This window comes from Mauremys mutica, unplaced genomic scaffold, assembly GCF_020497125.1.
Source record: "Mauremys mutica isolate MM-2020 ecotype Southern unplaced genomic scaffold, ASM2049712v1 Super-Scaffold_100475, whole genome shotgun sequence".
Classification (NCBI taxonomy): Eukaryota; Metazoa; Chordata; order Testudines; family Geoemydidae; genus Mauremys; species Mauremys mutica.
The window spans coordinates 318,467-336,696 of NW_025423349.1; the positions used below are offsets into that span (position 1 = coordinate 318,467).

The following is an 18,230-nucleotide window of genomic DNA, read 5'->3' on the forward strand; positions in this document are numbered from 1 at the left end:
AAGAGGGGGCTGCAGGTCGGGAGTGAGGGGCACCGCTTGGGGGCGGGGCTGAGGCTTCTCGCTGGTCTCTGGCGCCCCCTGGTGGCGGCCGGGGCCGGTACCGTATATACCGTAGCCTGGCGCCGCACTCTAGCGGCGGCACTGAGCAAGGCTGCGCTTTACTGTATTGCCCCGACATGGGGCGCACCACAATCCCTCCACTCCCCTGGGCGCGGGGCGGGACCCGGCTCTGCGCTGCCATTGGCTGAGCCTTGGGAGGGACAGGCCCCTTGTCCAATCGGCGCCGGCCGGGGAGGGGAATCCCCGCGTCCTTCCCTTTCCGCGTCTCTGCGGCCGGGCCCCGCGCGCCCTGATTGGGCGGGCGGCGGGGGCTGGGCGGGGCCGGCCGGGCAGAGGGGCGCTGTGATTGGCGGAGGGGGGCAGTGACGCGGCGGGGCCATGGCGGGGAGCTGGGGCCGCGTGGGGGCGCTGAGCGGGGCCGGGGCGGTGGGGGCCGCCGCCTACGGGGCGCACGGTGCGGGGCAGACTGAGGTTGAAGGGGGAGGGGTCAGAGTTAAGGGGAGGGGGCTGGGGTCAGAAGGGAGGGGGCAGGAGGGGACTGAGGTCGGAGGGGGCGGGGTCAGAGTTAAGGGGAGGGGGCTGGGGTCAGAAGGGAGGGGGCAGGAGGGGACTGAGGTCGGAGGGGGCGGGGTCAGAGTTAAGGGGAGGGGGCTGGGGTCAGAGTTAAGGGGAGGGGCCGGGGCAGGAGGGGGCGGAGGTTGGATGGGTGGGGCCGGGGCAGGCGGGGGCTGGTTTGAGAGGGAAGGGGAGGGGGTGAAGTCGAGGTGGAGGAGGGGGGCGGGAAGGGGTCTCTGTCCCCCCCCCCCCTGGCACCGGGGTAACCCTGCTGTCTCTGTGCCCCAGGCTTTCGGCGCAGTGACCGGGACGACTACCAGAAGGAGGTGAGGGGGGGGGGCATCATGGAGACTTGCAGGGTGTCAGTGAGGGGAGGGGGGTCCGGTGGGTTGCGGGGGGGCTGGCAGCCAGGACTCCTGGGTTCTCTCCCCGGCTCTGGGAGGGGAGTGAGGGCTGGTGGGTTAGAGCAGGGGGGCTGGGAGCCAGGACTCCTGGGTTCTCTCCCCAGCTCTGGGAGGGGAGTGGGGGCTGGTGGGTTAGAGCAGGGGGGCTGGGAGCCAGGACTCCTGGGTTCTCTCCCCGGCTCTGGGAGGGGAGTGGGGGCTGGTGGGTTAGAGCAGGGGGGGCTGGGAGCCAGGACGCCTGGGTTCTCTCCCCGGCTCTGGGAGGGGAGTGGGGGCTGGTGGGTTAGAGCAGGGGGGCTGGGAGTCAGGACGCCTGGGTTCTCTCCCCGGCTCTGGGAGGGGAGTGGGGGCTGGGGGGTTAGAGCAGGGGGGGCTGGGAGCCAGGACGCCTGGGTTCTCTCCCCGGCTCTGGGAGGGGAGTGGGGGCTGGGGGGTTAGAGCAGGGGGGGCTGGGAGCCAGGACGCCTGGGTTCTCTCCCCGGCTCTGGGAGGGCAGTGGGGGCTGGTGGGTAGAGTGGGGGCTGGGAGCCAGGACTCCTGGGTTCTCACCCTGGCGCTGGGAGGGGAGTGGGGGCTGGTGGGTTAGAGCAGGGGGGCTGGGAGCCAGGACGCCTGGGTTCTCTCCCCGGCTCTGGGAGGGCAGTGGGGGCTGGTGGTCAGAGCAGGGGGGGCTGGGAGCCAGGACTCCTGGGTTCTCTCCCCGGCTCTGGGAGGGCAGTGGGGGCTGGTGGGTAGAGCGGGGGCTGGGAGCCAGGACTCCTGGGTTCTCTCCCCGGCTCTGGGAGGGGAGTGGGGGCTGGTGGGTTAGAGCTGGGGGGTGGGTGGGTTGGGAGCCTGGACTCCTGGGTCCTCTCCCGGTTTAGGGTCCCTCACCTTTCGCTCTCTGCCGGCAGCTCTACGAGACGGCCAACAGGTACCACTTCCTGCACAGCCTGGCGCTGCTGGCCATCCCCCGCTGCCGCCGTCCCCTGCTGGTGCGTAGCCTGGGGGTGCCCCTGTCTGGGGGGGTGGGGGTGGCACCCCGGTGACCTCAACTCCCAGCAGCCCTCTGGATTGGTGGGGGTGGGCCCTGCACCCCCCCCACTGCTGCTCATGGGCCTCCACCCTGCTCTCCCCACCCCAGGGTCTCCCTCCTCCCACCCCATCTCACAGGGCCCCCTCTGAGCCTCCCCTCAATCTGCCCCCATCTACCCCGTAAGATCTCCCCCCCTCCCACCCGGGGTGGCCCGAGCAGGCTGGGAACCCGAAGCCCTTGAACCAAGGGAGCAGCTTCCCCGTCCGGCCGCTATAGTAGAGCTTTTATCTCTGAGACCAGCTGGGGATGACGGGGTGGGGCTTAGCCATCCCCCAATGGGACCCACTCGTCTGACGCTGCCCCCCCTTTCCTCTGCTCCCCCCCCCCCAGGCCGGCGCGCTGCTCAGCTCCGGGATGGGACTCTTCTGCGGCCCCCTGTATTACCACGCCTGGAGCGGAGACCCGACCTTCAACAAAGCGGCCCCCTACGGGGGCTCCCTCCTGATCCTCGGCTGGCTGGCGATGGCTCTCTGACCGCCCAGCCCCCGGGACCCCCTGGCAGCCCCCTCCCTTTGGGGAAGGGGTCCCCCCACTGCCCCCCGGCATTATGGCTCGTCGGTGTCCCCCTCCCGCCTCCTCCCCATCACTGGCCACGCCCCCCCAGCTGAATTGTCGCTCAAGCCCCGCCTCCTTTGTGTGGGCGTGGCTTTCTCCAGCGGTCATTGGCTGGGCGACTTCGCCAATGGGGTGGGGGGGGTGTCTGTGCCAAGCGCTGACCAATCGGAGAGCTGGGCTTTAGGCGTGCCCATCACTCATTGGCTGGGCACAAAGCGGGCCTGGATCCGCAACCAATGGCAAAGCAGGAGTCCCTCCTCCCCCATTGGCTGAGCTGGGGGCCAATCAGAACGCTGTCTCCGGGGGGCTGCTGTCATTGGCCAAGGGAGTTCTCCCGCCAGGGACCAACTTTCTAGCCAGTGGGAGCAGAGCTCTTCATTCATTTGCTGACGGCTGAGGGGTGGGCGGGCACTAGGCTATGCCTTGTCCTATCACAGGCTGCCTGGGTTCTGATTGGCTGCGTGGAGCAGGCGAGCGGGATTGTGACTTCATGGGAAAATCGATTGATTTGACGATTTTTTTGGTCAATTTCTTTTTAACTAACAAATCAATAAACGCTAATTTCTACTCTGAGGCCTGTGCGTCCGGATTCCCTTTCCCCTCTTTTAGGTGAATTATGGCAGGCTGGGGGGGAGGGGAGGACACACAAAGGCTGGGAGGGGAAACTGAGGCACAAGATGGCAAGGTGACTTAAGATCACACAACAGCTCAGTGGCGGAGCTGGGGAGAGAACCCAGGAGTCCTGGCTCCCAGCCCCCCCACTCTGACCCACCAGCCCCCACTCCCCTCCCAGAGCCGGGGAGAGAACCCAGGAGTCCTGGCCCGGCGCTGAGATGCGGCCACCTCTGGGGCGGGGCGGCCGGTTACCCGGGGACCCCTCGCCCGGCGCTGAGATGCAGCCACCTCTGGGGCGGGGCGGCCGGTTACCCGGGGACCCCTCGCCCGGCGCTGAGATGCAGCCACCTCTGGGGCGGGGCGGCCGGTTACCCGGGGACCCCTCGCCCGGCGCTGAGATGCGCCCACCTCTGGGGCGGGGCGGCCGGTTACCCGGGGACCCCTCGCCCGGCGCCGAGATGCGCCCACCTCTGGGGCGGGGCGGCCGGTGACCCGGGGACCCCTCGCCCGGCGCCGAGATGCGCCCACCTCTGGGGCGGGGCGGCCGGTGACCCGGGGACCCCTCGCCCGGCGCCGAGATGCAGCCACCTCTGGGGCGGGGCGGCCGGTGACCCGGGGACCCCTCGCCCTGCGCCGAGATGCAGCCACCTCTGGGGCGGGGCGGCCGGTGACCCGGGGACCCCTCGCCCGGCGCCGAGATGCAGCCACCTCTGGGGCGGGGCGGCCGGTGACCCGGGGACCCCTCGCCCGGCGCCGAGATGCGCCCACCTCTGGGGCGGGGCGGCCGGTTACCCGGGGACCCCTCGCCCGGCGCCGAGATGCGCCCACCTCTGGGGCGGGGCGGCCGGTTACCCGGGGACCCCTCGCCCGGCGCCGAGATGCGCCCACCTCTGGGGCGGGGCGGCCGGTGGCCCGGGGACCCCTCGCCAGGCCTGGGATTGACGGCCCTGGCTATGAATAACGGCTGGACTCACAGGTGCTCGTGTTGCGACCCACGGGGAGCTGGGGCAGGGACGGGGGAGGCAGCTGGGTGGGGGGTACGGAACACTCCCCCCGGCCGACACTCACATGTACACACAGGGGTGAGCCCCTGGGTGCCGGCTGCGACCCACAATGACACAACACCGCAGAGACGCACAGTCACAGCCCTGCAGCCCCCCGGCTTTCGCAGCTCGCACGTCGCAGCGAGATACGCCCGCCCCCCCAGTGCCCCCCGTGCCCCCCCCCACGGTGCTGCCCCCCCAGTACCCCCGCCACACACACACACGGTGCTGCCCCCGTGCCACACACACACACACACACACGGTGCTGCCCCCCCAGTGACAGACACACACGGTGCTGCCCCCCCAGTGACACACACACACACACACACACACGGTGCTGACCCCCGAGTCTCTCTCACACACACACACGGTGCTGACCCCCCCCCCGTGCCAGGGGGGATCTGGAGGGGGTGGCGAGGTGCGGGGAGACCGGGGAGAGGGGCAGGGAGTGGGGGAGGGGAGACCGGGGGCGGAGCTATGGGTGGGGGGGGGGCTGCGCTGCGTGGGGAGGGGCCAGTTATTCCTGTCTCGCCTCCCCCTGCCCGGCCCGGCTCTCCCCGCTGCGCCCCAGGTACGGGACCGGGGGGAGGCTGGACTCAGACAAAGCCAGACATGGGGGGGGGGTCTCTGGCCGACTGCAGTTTCGGGGGGGGGGGAATCTGGTGCCCATAAGGTTTACGGATGGGCGGGGGGGCTGGGAGCCAGGACTCCTGGGTTCTCTCCCCGGCTCCGGGAGGGGAGTGGGGGCTGGTGGGTCAGAGCAGGGGGGGCTGGGAGCCAGGACTCCTGGGTTCTCTCCCCGGCTCTGGGAGGGGAGTGGGGGCTGGTGGGTTAGAGCAGGGGGGGCTGGGAGCCAGGACTCCTGGGTTCTCTCCCCGGCTCTGGGAGGGGAGCGGGGGCTGGTGGTTAGAGCAGGGGGGGCTGGGAGCCAGGACTCCTGGGTTCTCTCCCCGGCTCTGGGAGGGCAGTGGGGGCTGGTGGGTTAGAGCGGGGGCGGGGCTGGGAGCCAGGACTCCTGGGTTCTCTCCCCGGCTCTGGGAGGGGAGGGGGACTGGGAGCCAGGACTCCTGGGTTCTCTCCCCGGCTCGGGGAGGGGAGGGGGGGCTGGGAGTTGGGGGGCACGCTCGAATGGCGGCGGGTGTCTCTGAGTCAGGGCGACCCCCTCAGGGAAGAGCCGGGAGGGCATCTGGAAATGGAGGGGGGGCGGACAGCCCCCCCCCCCCGCGTGGGGGAGGAGTCGGGGTGGGGGGGGAGGTTGTTCCCAGAATCACCGCTCGTCCGGCTCCGCCGGGCGCCTCACCCATGAGCGCTCCAGCGTCGCTAATGAAAGTCGTTTATGTAAGTCCCCGGACGCCTGGGTTCTCTCCCCGGCTCTGGGAGGGGAGTGGGGGCTGATGGGTTGGAGGGGGGGGGTTGGGAGCCAGGACTCCTGGGTTCTCCCCCGCGACTCGGGGAGGGGAGTGGGGGCTGATGGGTTGGAGGGCGGGGCTGGGAGCCAGGACTCCTGGGTTCTCTCCCCGGCTCTGGGAGGGGAGTGGGGGCTGATGGGTTGGGAGTGGGGGCTGGGAGCCAGGACTCCTGGGTTCTCTCCCCAGGTCTGGGAGCGGGAGGGGAGTGGGGGCTGGTGGTTAGAGCGGGGGGCGGGGGGCAGGCCCTGGGATCAGGTGGCTTTGGGTGATGGGGGGAGCGGGGGGGGGAGGGTGTGTTGTGGGCCTAGTTGTGTGTCGGGGGGTGAGTGTCGGTGGCGCTGTCTGTCCGTCTGTCCGGCCCCGGCTCTGTTTGGGTCGGTCCCTTGAGGGGCCCACAGGAGTGGATGGGCCCAGACCCCTGTGTGTGGGGGGGGGCGAGAGGGGGGCAGGAGATTGGGGGGGGGAATCGCGGGGGGGAGATCAGGGGATCTGGAGGGAGCTGAGAGTATCTGGGGGCTCTGGGCATTAATTTGTGGGGGGCTTGGAGTAGGAGGGTCTGGGGGGGAGTGGAGGGGGGTCTGGGTGTAGCTAGTGGGGTGGGGGGGTTCTGGGGAGGGGTGGGGGAATCAGTCCCTGCCTGGGTGACGAGGCGTCGGGGTCCCCGTGCCCATGGGGGGTAACCCACAGTTCCCCCCAAACTCTCCCCCGACCCCCCGACTCTGGTTACAGCCCCCCCAGACCATCCCCACCCTGCGTGGCCCCGGTTCCGCCTGCCCCACCCGGTGACCCCCCTCTCCTCTGTCGCAGGAGCCGGGAGGAGCCGGGGCGCTGAGCGAGGGAGCGAGCCGGAGGGAGACCCGGGGGGGCCGCAGCTGAGACCCCCCCCACCATGGCGGCAGCAGGTAGGGGAGAGCGGGAGTCCACCTGCCGGGCTTCCTCTGGGGGCAGATACGCCCCCCCCCCCGGCCTTCTATCTCCCCCACCCCCCCTCCATCTGTCCTCCCCCATAGACACCCTCTGTCCGTCCATCCTCCATCCGTCCCTCCCTCCACCCCCATAGACACCCCTCTGTCCATCCTCCATCCGTCCCCCCAGCCCTCCCTCCATCTGTCCTCCCCCATAGACACCCTCTGCCTGTCTATCCATCCACCCCTTTGTCTGTCCATCCCACCCACCCCAATGTCCATCCCTCCTTCCAGCCCCATAGACACCCTTCTGTCCATCCAGCCCCATAGACACCCCTCTATCTATCCATCCATCCACCCCTCCATCTGTCACTCCCTCCATCCCCCCATAGACACCCCTCTGTGCATCCATCCATGCACCCGCCCCTCTGTCCTTCCATCCCACCTACCTCCATGTCCATCCCTCCCTCCAGCCCCATAGACACCCCTCTGTCCGTCCATCCATCCAACCCTCTGTACCTCCATCCCTCCCACCCCAATGTCCATCCCTCCCTCCAGCCCCATAGACACCCCTCTGTCCGTCCATCCATCCAACCCTCAGTACCTCCATCCCTCCCACCCCAATGTCCATCCCTCCCTCCAGCCCCATAGATACCCCTCTGTCTGTCCATCCACTCACTCCTCTGTCCGACCATCCCACCCCACCAGTGTCCATCCCTCCATCCACCCCTCTGTCCATCCCTCCCTCCATCTGTCCCTCCATCCACCCACCCCACCTTAATCCACTCATCCCTACATCCCCATAGACTACACCTCCAGCCCCCCACCCCCCGTTGTTCCATCCTCACCCTGCCACCCATCCATTTCTCCAGCCACCCCCCATCCATCGATCTACCCCCACACAGCCCCATCCACCCCCTCTAGCCATCCATCTACCCCCAGACACCCCCTCTATCTATCTACCTACCCCCAGACACCCCCTCTACCTATCTACCCCCAGACACCCCCTCTATCTATCTACCCCCCTCTATCTAGCCATAATCCTCCCCGCAACCCGGGCTGGTTCAGCACATCAGAATGTGGAGAATGCAGAGGAAGAAAAGACAAAACCCATTTTGAGATCCCACCCCAGGCCAGGAAACCACGGCAGCCCCACCCACGGCTCAGCCCAGAGCCAGCCTGGGCATGGGGCCAGGTGTTAGCCCGGCCCTGCCCCCCAGCTCTGCCGGTGCCCCTCACTCCCGACCCGCAGCCCCCTCCTAGCCCAGCCCTGCCCCCCCCCCAGCTCTCCCGGTGCCCCTCACTCCCGACCCGCAGCCCCTCCCAGCTCTGCCGGTGCCCCTCACTCCCGACCCGCAGCCCCTGCCAGCCCAGCCCTGCCGGTGCCCCTCACTCCTGACCCGCAGCCCCCTCCTAGCCCAGCCCTGCCCCCCCCAGCTCTGCCGGTGCCCCTCACTCCCGACCCGCAGCCCCCTCCTAGCCCAGCCCTGCCCCCCCCAGCTCTGCCGGTGCCCCTCACTCCCGACCCGCAGCCCCTGCCCCCCCAGCCCTGCCGGTGCCCCTCACTCCCCGTGCACCCTAAGTGCCGGGATGAGTCATGGGGGGCGGGGGGGGGGGGAGGATGCTGACACCGGGAATGCAGCCGAACCAGACCAGGGTGGAGGCACCGGGACGCCCCTGAGTCACTCCCCAGCCCCGGCCTCTGTGCGATGGGCTGAGTCCCGACGCGCTCGTTACAGGCTGGGCCGGAGACCAGCTCCCCCCGTCCGCCCCCCTTTCCGCTTCCGTCCCTCCCCTCCAGCGTCACATTCCTGCTTTCCCGGCTCCCTCCCTTCCCCTTGGCTCCCCTCCCTCCGCTTCCGCCTCCCATCCTGCTTCGCTCCCTTCTTCGCCCACCCCCAGAGCCTGCGCCCGGCGGCTTTCGCCCGCCCCCGGGGGCCACTTTTCGGAGTCACGTCTTTCTTTCTTTCTTTGCCACTCACCCCTTTTCTTTCTTTCTTTCTTTCTTTCTTCTTCCGAAAGCGCTTTGGATAAAAGCACTAGATTAAAAAAAACAACAACAACCCCTTAATAATAATTAACTTTTTTTGAGTTCTACACGGAAAAGCCCACGGCTCATATTTTAATATCAGTGGTTGTAGCTTTCCAACGCGACGGATGTGCCCTCTGTCCCCCCCCCCTCCGCACGGCAGCCCCCGTGCTGCGGCTGGGAAGGGGGGGGGGGTCTCTCCCCGGCAGCCGCAGCCCTGGAGCTGGGGGAATCTCCTCTTTCTCTGGCCGCCGCAGCCGTGCACGTCCCAAATCCCCCCCCCATCCCCTCTTCTCCCCCCACTGCCCCCTCCCACCCTGTTCCCCCACAAGGCCACCACCTCCACTGACGAGGCGGGTGGCCGCCCAGGCGCGCGCACCTCGGCGGGAACTATCCGCGGATCTGGCCCCCTCCCTGACGGGCGGTTGTCCAACCCGCTCTTCAGAATCCCCCCAACGCCGGAGCTCCCGCCGTGGCGCCTCCCGCGGGTCAGCCCGGGAATGAGCTCCATCCCCGCCCTCGGAGCGCCCCCCTGCTGGCCCGCCTGCCTCCGGCCCAGAGTCCCGTCCACACCCCGGACCCTCCACCTTCAGGGTCCGGGCCCATTTTGCGGCCTGCTCCACGACCACCTGGCCTCCCGCTGGGTCCCCTCCGTCCCCGTTGCTGCCTCCATCGCCTTCCGTCGGTGGCCCTGGGTCTCTCGTGGTCACCAGGGTCCGTGGTGCCCCCAGGCCCAACGTGGCTGCAGCCGCCTCGCTCCCCTCACCCGGTGGGCTGGGTTAGGGACGTGCCCCCCCCGTCCCTGCTCGGGGTGAGGCGCCCGGCCCCCATCCCAGTCGGGACCATCCCTTTTTAAATGTCCACCCCGCCCACAGGCGTTGGCAAGCCCCGCGCCCGGGCACTCGGCTTCTCACGAGCCCAACCCGGGACGGAGCGGGAACCCTCCGCAAAGGGCACCTCCGCGTCACCAGGATCCATCGTCCCTCTCGCCAGTTCCCTCCGGGCGATTCTTCCCCGTCCTCCTCCTTGTATCGGGGGGGTGACCGTCTTTGCCCGCGTTCTCCGCCATATGCGGCCGATCGCGCACTCGCCGCCTCCTGCTTCGTGTCCTGTCCTCGGACGTTAAAGAGAACAATGTCCCTCCCTCCTCCTCCTCCTCCTCCTCCTCACCACCTTTTCTGTACATGAAAACCGTGCTGTTGTCCCCCGTCTCGGTCTTCTCTTCTCCAGACGAAACACGCCCGAGTTTTTCGCTTGTGATCCACTCTGACCCCCAGATCCCTTTCCTCAGTACGCCCCCCCCCCCCCGGGGCCGTCATTTCCCAGTTTGTGTGTGTGCACCTCCTTCCCGAAGGGAGGACTTTGCATTTGTCCTTATTGAGTTTCATCCAGTTAACTTCAGACCAGGTCTCTGGATCATTTTGAATTTTAATCCCATCCTCCAAAGCACTCGCAACCCTTCTCTAACGGTGTCGGGACTCGCCACCACAGCGCCTCCCGCTGGTCGCTCCGGGAATCAGCTCAGTCCTTGGTGGGGCGCCCATTGCCGGGGGTGTCCCGTCCATCCGCTACTCCTTTCTTCTTGTTATCTGGACCCCGTGTGGCTTCCCGCTCAGCGGCGTCCCCTTCAGGACCCGGCCCGCCGGCAATGCCCACTGCTCCGGTCCCACCCCCTTCCGGGGGTCTGGGGTTATCAGCCGCCCTTCGCCGTGCCCCAGCCGCCGTCAGTTGTCTGGTGCACGCCGGCGGGGTGTTCGTGCAAGGGGGCGGTGGGAGTTCCCGTCTGCTCCCCCCGAGCCTGCGCTATCCCCGGGGCTGGTCTCCTCACCCAGGAGCGGGACCTTCCCCGCCGAAGGTCTGGGGGAGACTGCCTGCCTGCCCCTTTATATAGGGCCTAGCCGAGCCCCGATTGGCTGGCTCTAATCTCGGCCCTGATTGGGTCTCAGTAAGCTCTTTTTTAATTGGCTGCCGGCCTGCGCCGCCTCTCTAGCCCCCTCTTTATCCTGCTCCACTTTCCCAGCCTGCCTTGCTGCTCTGCTCTGTCACCTCCACCCCCTAATCCCTAGGAACTACAAATCCCAGAATGCATCGAGGCTGAATTGAATTCACCCCTCCCCCGAGGGGAGGGGTCCCTGTGTAACTAGCCGCCCCGCCCCAGAGGTGGCTGCATCTCAGCGCCGGGCAAGGGGTCCCTGGGTAACCGGCTGCCCCGCCCCAGAGGTGGCTGCATCTCAGCGCCGGGCGAGGGGTCCCCGGGTAACCGGCTGCCCCGCCCCAGTGGTGGCCGCATCTCAGCACCGCCCGCCCCAGAGGTGGCTGCATCTCAGCGCTGGGCGAGGGGTCCCTGGGTCCCCGGCCGCCCCGCCCCAGAGGTGGCTGCATCTCAGCGCCGGGCAACGGGTCCCCGGGTAACCGGCCGCCCCGCCCCAGAGGTGGTCGCATCTCAGCGCCGGGCGAGGGGTCCCTGGGTCACCGGCCGCCCCGCCCCAGAGGTGGCTGCATCTCAGCGCCGGGCGAGGGGTCCCTGGGTAACCGGCCGCCCCGCCCCAGAGGTGGCTGCATCTCAGCGCCGGGCCAGGGGTCCCTGGGTAACCGGCCGCCCCGCCCCAGAGGTGGCTGCATCTCAGCGCCGGGCGAGGGGTCCCTGGGCAACCAGTAACATCTGGGGGGGGGGAGTTTGATGGGGGGGGTGAATTGATTTTTAACCCTGTTTCCCCCCCTCTTTCGTTTACAGGTTACCCCCAGGCTACTTACCCCTCCGCCCCGTACCCCAGTCCCCACCCCGCCCCCCCAGTCCCCACCCCAGGATTCAACATCTACCCCTCCTCCAATCCGGGTGCGGGGCCGCTGGTCCAGCCCCAGTCCCCGCCCCAGGCGTACGGGGACCCTGCCGCTCAGCAGCCCCACCCGGCCATCACGCCCTATCTGCCCGTGTCCACCGGCATCCCCCCGGGGCTGGAGTATCTAATGCAGGTGAGTGGGGGTCTAAATGGTAACCGGCCGCCCCGCCCCAGAGGTGGGCGCATCTCGGCGCCGGGCGAGGGGTCCCCGGGTAACCGGCCGCCCCGCCCCAGAGGTGGGCGCATCTCAGCGCCGGGCGAGGGGTCCCCGGGTAACCGGCCGCCCCGCCCCAGAGGTGGGCGCATCTCGGCGCCGGGCGAGGGGTCCCTGGGTAACCGGCCGCCCCGCCCCAGAGGTGGGCGCATCTCGGCGCCGGGCGAGGGGTCCCCGGGTAACCGGCCGCCCCGCCCCAGAGGTGGCTCTGGGAGGGGAGTGGGGGCTGGTGGGTCACAGCAGGGGGGCTGGGAGCCTGGACTCCTGGGTTCTCTCCCCAGGGCTGGGAGGGCAGTGGGGGCTGGTGGGTTGGAGCAGGGGGGCTGGGAGCCTGGACTCCTGGGTTCTCTCCCTGGCTCTGGGAGGGCAGTGGGGGCTGGTGGGTTAGAGCAGGGGGGGCTGGGGTCCAGGACTCCTGGGTTCTCTCCCCGGCTCTGGGAGGGGAGTGGGGGCTGGTGGGTTAGAGCGGGGGGTGGGCTGGGAGCCAGGACTCCTGGGTTCTCTCCCTGGCTCTGGGAGGGGAGCGGGGGCTGGTGGGTCGGAGCAGGGGGGGCTGGGAGCCAGGACTCCTGGGTTCTCTCCCCGGGGCTGGGAGGGCAGTGGGGGCTGGTGGGTTGGAGCAGGGTGGGCTGGGAGCCAGGACTCCTGGGTTCTCTGCCTGGGGCTGGGAGCCAGGGGTGGGTGAGTGTTTCTGAGTCTCTCCTCCCCCGGCTCTTTTCAGATCGACCAGGTTCTGATCCAGCAGAAAGTGGAGCTGGTGGAAGGTGAGTGAGGGCTGCGCAGCACCCACCCCGTCCTCCCCCTGCTACACAACCTCCCCCCCCATAACCCACACGCACACCCCACCCTGCCCCACATCTTCCCAGCTCCACACAACACAACATCCTCTCAGCCGTACACAATACACACACCATGCCAGCTGTACACAACACACACACACACACACACAGAGCCATACACAATACACCAACTACACACACCCCGTCCCCTCTCTCTCTCTCTCTCTCACACACACACACACACACACACACACACACACACACACACACAGTACCAGCCATCCACAATACACCAACTACACACACCATCCTCTCAGCCATACACAACACCCCAGCTACACTAACACACACACACACCAACTACACACACCTCGTCCCTCTCTCTCTCTCTCACACACACACACACACTGTGCCAGCCATACACAACACCCCAACTACATACACCATCCTCTCAGCCATACACAACACCCCAGCTACACAAAAACACACACACATCATAGTCGCAGCCATACACAACACACCAACTACACCCACCGAGCACCCTCTCAGCCATAGCCAACACACACACCACCCTACTCAACAGCTACACCGCAACTGCTGGATCCCCTCTACCACACAACCGTACCCCTACAAAGATACCCCCCCTTCCAGCCATACACAACACACCCGGGTGCACACACACACCTGCTCCCAGACCCAACCCCACAGAGCGCCAGGGGTACTGAAGATGGTGGGGTGGTTGGGGAGGGGGGTGTAGGTGTCAGTAGGAGGCAGCCATGACGGTTGTGTTGAGGTAGCCAGGGCTGTTGGCGACAGCGACCGAGGGAACCGTGACGGCTGTTGTCAGCGCTGGTTGTTGCCGGAATCAGCTGCTGAGTCAACTAGGACAGTTGTTGACAGCGACTGAGGCAGCCGTGATAGTTGGCAACCCTGACGAGGGCGGCCATGATGGTTGACGATAGCGACGGGGGCGGCCATGACAGTCGGTGAGGAGGGAAGCTGTGATGGCGACGAGGGGGGCCATGACAGTTGGTGACGAGGGCGGCCATGACAGTTGTGATGGCGACGAGGGTGGCCATGACGGTTGGCAACGAGGGAGGCCATGACGATTGTGATGGCGACGAGGGCGGCCATGATGGTTGGCGATGAGGGAGGCCATGACGGTTGTGATGGCAACAAGAACGGCCATGACGGTCAGTGATGAGTGTAGCCATAACAGTCGTGATGGCGACGAGGGTGGCCATGATGGTTGTGATGGCGACGAGGGCGGCCATGGTGGTTGTGATGGCAACGAGAGCGGCCATGACGGTCGGTGATGAGAGTAACCATGACAGTTGTGATGGCGACGAGGGCAGCCATGATGGTTGTGATGGCGACGAGGGCGGCCATGATGGTTGGCGATGAGGGAGGCCATGACGGTTGTGATGGCGACAAGGGCGGCCATGACAGTTGTGATGGCGACGGGGGCGGCCATGACAATTGGCAACGAGGGAGGCCATGATGGTTGTGATGGTGATGAGGGCGGCCATGACAGTTGTGATGGCGACAAGGGCGGCCATGACGGTGGGCGAGGGCGGTGGCCCCGCGGTAACCGTCTCCCCTCTTCCCCTCCCAGCCTTCATCGGCTTCGAGACGGCCAACAAGTACGAGCTGCGGGACGGGCTGGGCCGGCGGCTCTTCGAGGCCGAGGAGCAGAGCGACTGCTGCACCCGCAACTGCTGCGGGTCCCTGCGGCGCCTCCGGCTGAGCGTGGCCGAGCCGGGGGGCCGCCCCGTGCTGCGCCTCCTGCGCCCCCTCAAGTGCGCCACCTGCTGGTGCCCCTGCTGCCTGCAGGAGGTGAGGGGCGGGCGCCTGCGGAGGGGGCCCCCCCGTCCCTCCTCCCCCGGCCCCCCCCAACCCTACTGCCCCCCATCCCGTGCCCCACCACCCTGGCGTCCTGCTGCCCCAATCCCTCCCCAGTCCTGTGGTATTCCCGTATCTCTCCCCCCTGACCCACCCCCCTACAACCGCAGGTACCCCACTCTCACTGCCCTGACCCCTCTTTTTCCCTGGGCTCCCCCAAACCGCTCAGGGGACCCACGCCCTCCCCCACAGCGCCACCCTGGCCTCCGCCTCAGGGAGGAACGCACTCCATGACCCCCCCCCACAAATCTGGGCACCCCACTGCCTCTGGGCACCCCACAGGACTCCCATGCCCGGGGGTTGGGGTTGGCGGGAGGGGGGCAGGGGGTCTCTCCCCCCCCCCCAAATTCTAACCCCTGCCCCATGTGTCTCTCCCCCCCCCCCCAGCTGGAGGTGCAGTGCCCCCCGGGCACCACCATCGGGCACGTGGTGCAGACCTGGCACCCCTTCACCCCCAAGTTCTCCGTCCAGAACGCCGAGAAGCAGACGGTGCTGCGGGTGCTCGGGCCCTGCTGCGTCTTTCGCTGCGGGGGGGACGTCAACTTCGAGGTAGCTGGGGGGGGCCCGGCGGGGCGGGGGGGTGGGTGTCCCTTTGGACGGGGGCGCCTGGGGAGGCAGGACGAGGGGCAACTGGGCCCGGAGGGGGGCACGTGGGGGCAGGACGGGGGGCGTCTGGGTCTGGGGTTGGTGTCTTAGTGGAGGGGGCGTATCTGTGGGGCAGGACGGGGGACGTCTGGGTCTGGGGTTGATGTCTCGGCGCAGGGGAGCATGTGGGGGCAGGACGGGGGGGTGTCTGGGTCTGGGGTTGGTGTCTTAGTGGAGGGGGCGTATCTGTGGGGCAGGACAGGGGACGTCTGGGTCTGGGGTTGATGTCTCGGCGCAGGGGAGCATGTGGGGGACAGGACGGGGGGGTGTCTGGGTCTGGAGGGGGGCATATCTGGGGGGCAGGATGGAGCATCTGGGCTTGGAGGGGGCATATCTGGGGGGCAGGAGGGGGCATCTGGGCTTGGAGGGGGCGTATCTGGGAGCAGGAGGGGGCATCTGGATCTGGGGTTGATGTCTCAGTGGAGGGGCGCATGTGGGGGCAGGACGGGGGGGTGTCTGGGCTGGGGGTTGGCGTCTCAGTGGAGGGGTGTCGGGCTGGATGGGGGGAATTTGCATCGTGGGGTGGGAGGGGAGCGTTGGGTAGTTGGAGGAGGGGGTGCTTGGGCGTGGGGAGGGGACTGGGTTGGGGTGTGGGGGGATGTCCGAGATGGGGGGCTGTGGCGGTAGGTGGGGGACTAGGGGCACTGGGGCTTAGTCAGGTGGGGGGGCGTTCTGGGGCACTTCCTGTATTGGCATGACCCAGGGGGAGGAGCTATGGGGGCACTTCCTGTATGGGGAACAGGGCGTGGACTGTGGGTGCAGAGGGAAGGGAGGATTGGCATCTGAGGCACTTCCTGTTCAGGCACCGCCTAGGGGGGGCGGGACTTCCTGCATTGGTCACGCCACAGAGGGCATTGGTTGGGAGGGTAATGGTCTCTCCTGGGCCCCGTGGGGCAGCGTCTGACTCACGTTCGGTGCTGCCCCCCCCCAGGTGAAGACGAGCGACGAGTCGCGGGGCGTGGGCCGGATCAGTAAGCAGTGGGGGGGGCTGCTGAAGGAGGTCTTCACCGACACCGACGTCTTCGGCATCCAGTTCCCCGTGGACCTGGACGTCAAGATGAAGGCCGTGCTGCTGGGGGCCTGCTTCCTCATCGTGAGTGTCCTCCTCCCCCCAACATCCCACCGCTGGCACCAGCAAGCGCCAACCCCCATCCCGCAGCTGGCACCAATCAACCCAACCTCGCCATCCCACCGCTAGCACCAATCAACCCAACCTCGCCATCCCACTTCTAGCACCAATCAACCCAACTGCCCAATCCCACCACTACGCCAATCAACCCAACCTCACCATCCCACCGCTAGCACCAATCAACCCAACCTCGCCATCCCACCGCTAGCACCAATCAACCCAACCTCGCCATCCCACCGCTAGCACCAATCAACCCAACTGCCCAATCCCACCGCTAGCACCAATCAACCCAACCTCGCCATCCCACCGCTAGCACCAATCAACCCAACCTCGCCATCCCACCTCTAGCACCAATCAACCCAACTGCCCAATCCCACCGCTAGCACCAATCAACCCAACCTCGCCATCCCACCGCTAGCACCAATCAACCCAACCTCGCCATCCCACCGCTAGCACCAATCAACCCAACCTCGCCATCCCACCGCTAGCACCAATCAACCCAACCTCGCCATCCCACCGCTAGCACCAATCAACCCAACCTCGCCATCCCACTGCTGGCACCAATCGACCCAACTGCCCAATCCCACCACTACGCCAATCAACCCAACCTCGCCATCCCACCGCTAGCACCAATCAACCCAACCGCCCAATCCCACCGCTAGCACCAATCAACCCAACCTCCCCATCCCACCACTCCCATCAACAAATCACCTTCTTCTGTTTTGCCACCAACTGACATCTGCCCTCATCCGATGTGTGACACCAACCAACCCGCCCACCCTCTCCCCCCGTCCACCGACCAATACAGACAGTTTCTTCCCTTTCCACCCCCCGCCCCAAACCGCCAGAGAGTCATAGATTTTAAGGCCAGAAGGGACCACCAGGTCATCTTGTCTCATCTCCTGCATCTCACAGGCCAACAACCCCATCCAGCACCCGCACACGAACCAACAACCAACATAGGCCAACGGATTACAGCCCACGGGAGACTCACCCTCTCCCTAGCCTATTGGTCCCATCAGTGAGTGCCCGCCCCCGCCGCCAGCCACTGGCCACCCTAACTTTTCCTTCCCACCACTCGCATCAACAATCACTTTGTGCCTCTTTGCCATCCTCATCCCACCGTTGCCACCAATGAATGGCCATCCCACTTCTGCCACCAAGCACCTCACCCAACCTCTCCTCCATTTCCACCCCAACCCACATGCCCTCCCTCATCCCATTTCTGCCACCAGCCAACCTCTTCTTCATGCCACCAGCCCGCCCTACCTCCCCCTCCACCCCACCTCTCACCCCACCTGCCCTCTTCCGCCGTTCCACCACCCAACCTCCTCTTCTCATAGCCGGAGCCTCCAGGGTGCAGGGGCCATGGCCCGTTTTCTTTCCATGGTGATCCCACCCCAAGATTGGAGATCTGCCGATTTGAAAAGCACTAGACCCTGTGTCCGTTTCTCTCCCCTCCCCAGGATTACATGTTCTTCGAGAAATCAGGCACCACCAGCCAGAGGAGCACGGTGCTGAGCAGCTAGAGGTGTCCGGACTCCCACACGCTGCCACTTACGGGGACCCCCATCCCGCCGCTAACACCAACAGGGGCCCTCCCATCCCATTGCTGACACCAACGAGGGGTCTTTATGAATAGGACAGCGTGTTTATGGCCTTCAGAGCTGGCGTGGGTGTCAGGGCACTGAGACTGTTTGCAGAGGTGGCAAGGAGGCCTGCGGGTGTGGATGCGTCCCGTGCCGTGGGGCTCGGTGGACAGTGTTGTGTGCACAGCATGATGGGGGCTCTTTTGGTTGTATCTGAAAAACATCAAGCCCTGGGTCTTCTCCCACCAAGGCATCTTTAGGACCTTCACCCAGACAGGAAACTCTGGCCTCCATTGGCCGTCAGATTCCTGGGGTTTTCATATCTCCTGCCCCCCCACCATGCCGGGAGCCCCTCCCTGTTGGCTGAGGCGGGGGGGGGGGCGTCCCTTCAACACCGAGCCGGTGGTGGCAACATCCCGAAGCCAAATCTCTGCCTACTGATACTTCTCATTTCTGTATTTTGTGTATTTATCGCTTATAAC

The 18,230-nt window shown here is 66.8% G+C and overlaps 2 protein-coding genes across 3 annotated transcripts; both read left to right on the forward strand.

Moving 5' to 3' along the window:
• Positions 1 to 438: 438 nt before the first annotated feature.
• TMEM256 (transmembrane protein 256) lies at positions 439 to 3,222 on the forward strand. Of its 2 annotated transcripts, none has more exons than XM_045001395.1 (4): positions 439 to 531; positions 904 to 941; positions 1,913 to 1,993; positions 2,425 to 3,222. In XM_045001395.1, exons 1-4 carry the CDS (start codon positions 439 to 441, stop codon positions 2,537 to 2,539), a joined length of 327 nt encoding a protein of 108 aa, XP_044857330.1. In that variant the 3' UTR covers positions 2,540 to 3,222. The 2 variants fall into 2 exon arrangements, with proteins under 2 accessions (XP_044857330.1, XP_044857329.1); XM_045001394.1 differs by having other exon boundaries at positions 439 to 514.
• Positions 3,223 to 5,565: 2,343 nt separating this feature from the next.
• Positions 5,566 to 18,224, forward strand: PLSCR3 (phospholipid scramblase 3). The gene is made up of 8 exons (XM_045001407.1): positions 5,566 to 5,645; positions 6,524 to 6,618; positions 11,385 to 11,623; positions 12,426 to 12,468; positions 14,099 to 14,319; positions 14,773 to 14,934; positions 15,962 to 16,123; positions 17,626 to 18,224. Exons 2-8 carry the CDS (start codon positions 6,606 to 6,608, stop codon positions 17,686 to 17,688), a joined length of 903 nt encoding a protein of 300 aa, XP_044857342.1. The 5' UTR covers positions 5,566 to 5,645; positions 6,524 to 6,605; the 3' UTR covers positions 17,689 to 18,224.
• The last annotated feature ends 6 nt before the right edge of the window (positions 18,225 to 18,230 follow it).

Bases quoted from the DNA above. Each gene is read 5' to 3' on its own strand.
- TMEM256 (XM_045001394.1), top strand. From the start codon at position 439: ATGGCGGGGAGCTGGGGCCGCGTGGGGGCGCTGAGCGGGGCCGGGGCG. The intron at 515-903 runs GTGCGGGGCAGA...TCTGTGCCCCAG, and splicing joins CGCCGCCTACGGGGCGCACG to GCTTTCGGCGCAGTGACCGG. The intron at 1,994-2,424 runs GTGCGTAGCCTG...CCCCCCCCCCAG, and splicing joins GCTGCCGCCGTCCCCTGCTG to GCCGGCGCGCTGCTCAGCTC.
- PLSCR3 (XM_045001407.1), top strand. The intron at 12,469-14,098 runs GTGAGTGAGGGC...TTCCCCTCCCAG, and splicing joins GAAAGTGGAGCTGGTGGAAG to CCTTCATCGGCTTCGAGACG. The intron at 14,935-15,961 runs GTAGCTGGGGGG...GCCCCCCCCCAG, and splicing joins GGGGGGACGTCAACTTCGAG to GTGAAGACGAGCGACGAGTC.